Source organism: Lipotes vexillifer, unplaced genomic scaffold, assembly GCF_000442215.2.
Source record: "Lipotes vexillifer unplaced genomic scaffold, Lipotes_vexillifer_v1.1 scaffold892, whole genome shotgun sequence".
In the NCBI taxonomy this organism is placed as follows: Eukaryota; Metazoa; Chordata; class Mammalia; order Artiodactyla; family Lipotidae; genus Lipotes; species Lipotes vexillifer.
Window position 1 is genome coordinate 328209 of NW_006786445.1, and position 5099 is coordinate 333307.

The 5099-nt window shown below is 50.3% G+C and overlaps 1 protein-coding gene across 1 annotated transcript in view; it reads left to right on the forward strand.

Annotated features, from left to right (window-relative positions):
* The window catches only part of OTOG (otogelin), a 93270-nt gene that overhangs the window by 72466 nt on the left and 15705 nt on the right, over window positions 1-5099 (forward strand). Inside the window, exons 40-43 of the mRNA XM_007458796.1 lie at window positions 385-474; window positions 2001-2184; window positions 4504-4724; window positions 4935-5073. Of these exons, the coding sequence (XP_007458858.1) occupies window positions 385-474; window positions 2001-2184; window positions 4504-4724; window positions 4935-5073 (634 nt within the window). The remainder of the gene's footprint in view (window positions 1-384; window positions 475-2000; window positions 2185-4503; window positions 4725-4934; window positions 5074-5099) is intronic.

Consider the following 5099-nt stretch of genomic DNA (forward strand, 5'->3'; position numbering starts at 1 on the left):
GAAAGAGTGAGTGGAGCGCCACCTCCTGGCCCTTCCTGGGGCCTGCACCGTTCCCAGCTGCCTAGGCCCCTGTGAGAGGCATTGAAATGCAGAGGAGCTGGGATGCCACCCCTAGGATATGGCCTGTGGTCAGGGGTGCTGGCTGCAGGGAACCACCTACTAGGATGCTCCCATGAGCCAGGTGAAAGGAGGCAGCTTTCTGGGGGGCTTGCAGGAGGTCAGGTGGAAGCAGAATGTTCTGTGGGACTCTGTGCACCATCTACACAGCCCCAGTGGGTGCCCCTAGCATACTGAGGCAAGGTTGAGTTGGGGGGGGAAGAGTTGCTCCCCAGGAAGAGGCGGCAGCAGGGCTCCAGGTAGATGAGGGCTGGGTTCTCTCTGCAGGGGCACCTGAACTGGCCGCCATTCTGCCTGGTGATGCTGAATGTGACTCACCTGACCCATCAGGTCACCATTGACCGCTTCAACCGGAAGGTGAGTGCATCAAAGAGCAAGCCCCCAGGGAAGGGCAGCAGTCAGGTGAGGGGCGGGGCATCAGGGGAGGAGGGGCTTTTAGGCTTATTCACAACTGGGAGTAAGGGTAGGGAGGGATCCTCTAAAAGAAAAATAATGCAAAATTAGGTATATTTGGAGGTGATTTTAATTAGAATATTTGTGGCTACTCTTAATGTCAGGGGAGGAAGTGTACCAGGAGGAATATTGCGACCGAAAAGAAGTTAAATGGCAAGAGGCAGTAGCCTTAAATGATTGTGGTTAAAATATCTCACTTCTGCAATTTTTACAAAAATATAAGGCCATGTGAACACACTAAGCTGCATCGGCTTCACATCAAGCCCACCTCTGTCAAGGAGGCTGGTGCCCAGCCACAGCCCACCCTCTGTGGGGTACCCACCCCGAGGGCTCTGCCTTAGCTCTTCCCAGTGGGAGGGTGAGTAGGGCTGACTCATCTCTTCCTCAGGTCCCAAAGTGTCGGCTCTCCCCACCTATTCCTGAGCTCAGACCTGCAGCCCTGTTACTAGAACCTGCTCTTGAACATTGAACACAAGGGCCACACCTTGTGAGACTCCCAGGAACAAGGCTTAGGGCAGTGGGTTTTCCATGAGATGGAGGCTTAAGCATAAAACTCCCTGGGTTTCATCCCAGGTGCTCCAGCACTGTGGAGCCCATGGCCCTGTCTGTACAGCTCGGAAGGCTAGGTTGAGAGAGCCAGGGACTTGCCCAAGGTCAAAGTTTTCCGACTACTGGGCTAGGGCTCCCTCTATTCAACACAGTAGTTTATGCACTGGATAATTTGCAAAGTGATTAATAAAACAGTGATTCTTGGATGGGAGGGTATAAAGTCATTATAAATATTTTAAAATCCTAATATTTTCATCTCCCATTTCCACATAGTAAAACTAATAACACATACAAATTTAACCTTGTCTGTAAGTAGCAGGGGTTGTAGCTTTGAGTTTAAAGTGTTGCATATTTAACAAACATTGCTTGAGCCCCCAATTCATGTCAGGCCCAAAGGCAGGTGCTGGGGATTCAAAGGTGAGTGAGACACAGTTTCTGCCCTTAAGAAACTCACAGCCCATGGAGGGCCTTGATGAGGGAACAAATCTGTCTTAAAGGACAGCACAGAGCTGGGGAGACCCCAGAGAAGGGGTACCCAACCCAGCGGCTGGGGATTTAGGGTCAGTCTCCCAGAAGAAATGATCTGAGCAGAATCAGAGAAAGAGAGAGTGATTAGAAGGGCTCAGGATTATTTGGGCATGTAGATGTCGCCTGCCTTCAGCTGTTGCATTTCTTGTTTCATTGTTTTGTGCTCATAACATGTTTTTAGAACTTTTCCATGCCACCTTGGACTGTATCTTGGCTGCGTGTGCCTGAAACAGAGCCTGCCATGTAGTAGATGCTTCATAACTGCTAGTTGGATAAATGGATGGATGGAAGGAGGGAGGGACGGATGGACAGGCAGACAAGCTGTGCTCACATTGAACACCCTCCCCCACAAGGTGTCTGTGGACTTGCAGCCTGTGTGGCCCCCTGTGAGCAGGTACGGGTTCAGAATTGAGGACACAGGCCACATGTATGTGATCCGGACGCCATCACACATCCAGATCCAGTGGCTCCACAGCTCAGGACTCATGATCCTGGAGGCCAGCAAAGCCAGCAAAGCCCAGGGCCGTGGCCTCTGCGGTGAGGTGGGACCCAGCTGGGGGGGAGGGGGATGCTTCCTGGATCCACCTCTGCCCCCTGGAACAGGGAAAGCTGGGCCAGAGTGCTGGGCCAGAGGTGGGACCAGCAGAGCTGCCAGGGCAGAGACCTAATGTCTTGTGTTCTAGGGCTGAAGCTGCCAGCAGGGAGATGGCGCAGGGCTCTGGCCTTGGCCAGTTGTCACTTCAGCCGAGATTGTCAGCTTCCCTGATCGCTTCCTAACACCAGATAATCTTCCCTGTCTGCATATGCCTGGGCACTTCACAAAATACTGCTACACTCTGATCTCACTTATTCCAGGTCATCCACACAATAGCCCTGAGGGATGGCCATCGAACTAAAGAAGAAAGCAGGCTCAGAGAGGTTAAGTGGCTTGCCTAAGATCACACAGCAGAGCTGCCACAACACAGAACTAGTGCTCTTCAGACCGCAGCATGGTTGCAGAGAGCATGCCTTAAGGGCCTGGATGTATTTTGCTAAAAACAAGGGGTACAGGAGGAGTCTAAGTGTGGACTGCTGCTCCTTGCAGGTGCAGAAGGATGTGGGCCCCCATAAGGTGCTCCATGACAAACTGTTGTGATTATGATGATGGATGACATAGGAATACTTACACACACATACTTGCATGCTCTCCATCCGTAAATCTGCACCCATTTTATTCATTCACACTCATGCCTCTGTGTTCAAAATGCCTTCTACACCTGAGCTAACACGTGTGAGCCTGCTCCCTGCTCATTCTTTCATTTGTGCAACACATAAACACATATTTACTATGTACCAGTCACTAGGGACAGAACAGTAGGCAAAAAAGACAAAATGTGTCTTATGAAGCTTCCATTCCTACTGGCACAAACATCTCTCCTTACACACACACACATCACCATCACCACCTCCTCTGCTATCCCTTTCTCACCATTTTTTCCTTCTACTATTTGTGCCTGATGCAGAGTGCTGTGGTCAGCCTCTGGTGGGCCAGCTCCTCCCTAGGATGCCTTTGTGACACCCTTCAGTGACTCAATGCCAAGACCAAGAATCTGACCATTGGGACTGTTGATAAAAATCTGAGGATTTTGTAGGAACTCATGCTTTATATTCACGAAATTGGTGCCTGGAGGTGTCAGAGCAGCAGTCAGCGAGTTTATTTCTATTTGGTATCTTGGGCACCTGCTACGCAACTTGGGGGAATATTGAGAGAGTGAGACTATAGGGGAAAATGAATCTGCACTCAGAGAGCAAACCAGACCTGCAAACTGAACCTGTTACACAGAATTGGGACAGTCATGGACGGTGCATCTGAGCGGCCCGTGAAGGAAGGACTTCTGAGAAAGTATTTCAGACAGAAGGAGCAGCATAAGCAAAGTCAAGGGCAGGGAAGTGTGTGTTTGGAGCCTAAAGTGTGAGAGATGAAGCTGGAGGTTAAGGTCATGTTAGAAGCTGTGACAGATAAACTTCAGCCCTGCCCCCCTGATCTCAGTGCCTTAACACAACAGAAGTTTATTCCTTGCACACATAAATTCCCAAATGGAGATTCCTTCCATCCCGTGGCTCTGCCATTTTCAACACAAGCTTCCAACTGCATAGAAGGGGAAAGAGCTGGGCAGGTTTTACGGATCCAGCCTGGAAGTGGTGCCCATCACCTTCACTCACGTTCCATTGGTGGGGACTTACCACATGGTCTCACCAACCACAGGAGAGCCTGGGAGAAATAGGCTAGTGGACCGCCCAGGGAGAAGAGGAAACCCGTGTTATAATTAGCTAGCAAGCTCTGCTGAAGCAGATTTTTTGGAGTAACTTTTAATTTTGATATAACGTTAAGCTTAAAAGTTGCAAAAATAGTATAAGGAACTCCTATGTACTTTTGACCCAGACTTACCAAGTGTTCACATTTTGCCTATTTGCTTCTCTTTCTCTCTCTCTCCATATATATATATATATATATATATTATATATATACATATGCATGTATATATGCATTTATATATGTATATATGCCTTTTTATATATTCACTTTTCTATGCATATGCCTTTTACATAAGTGCATTTTTTCTGAACCATTTGAAAGTATGTTTGAGACATTGTGTTCCTTTATCCTTAGATACTTCGGTGTGTATTTCCTAAACAAAGACAGTTTCTTCCACAGTGCCTTTCTCAGCTTCTCTGTACCTTATTTCTCTCATCTATGAAATGGGGATAACAGTGATACCAGTCTCAAAGAATTATTGTGAGGAATATTCAGTGTGACAGCTGGGGACCTGGGAGTGGTGATTATTATGGCCACTGGGGTAATTCTGCCCCTTTCAGGTATCTGTGATGGGGACGCAGCCAATGACCTCACCCTGGAGGATGGCTCTGTGGTGGGTGAGGCCGAGGACCCTGCTCCCTTTCTGGACAGCTGGCAGGTGCCCAGCTCCCTGACCTCGGTGGGCCAGACCCGCTTCCGCCCGGACAGCTGTGCCACGGCCGACTGCTCTCCCTGCCTTCGCATGGTGTCCAACCACACATTCAGCGTCTGCCACCGCTTTGTAGGTGTCACCTGGGTCCAGCATGGGGGGACCTCCTGGGCTGAGAATGGCAGCATCTACCTGCAGGGGGCGAGCTCCCTAGAGGTGTTGATCTTGGGACAGATTGGGAGCCTGCCAAAGCTCCGTGTTGCCCCTGGGCTGGGCTGGGAGGAGCTGAGCCCTGAGATATGGGGGATGTGGGCAGGCAGCACCATCTGATGCACGGCCCAGGTCACCCCGGAGTCATTCTGTGAGCTGTGGATCCGGGACACCAAGTACGTGCAGCAGCCCTGCGTGGCACTGACCGTGTACGTGGCCATGTGCCACAAGTTCCACGTGTGCATCAAGTGGCGACGCTCCGACTACTGCCGTGAGTTGCAGGGGTGGGGAGGGGGG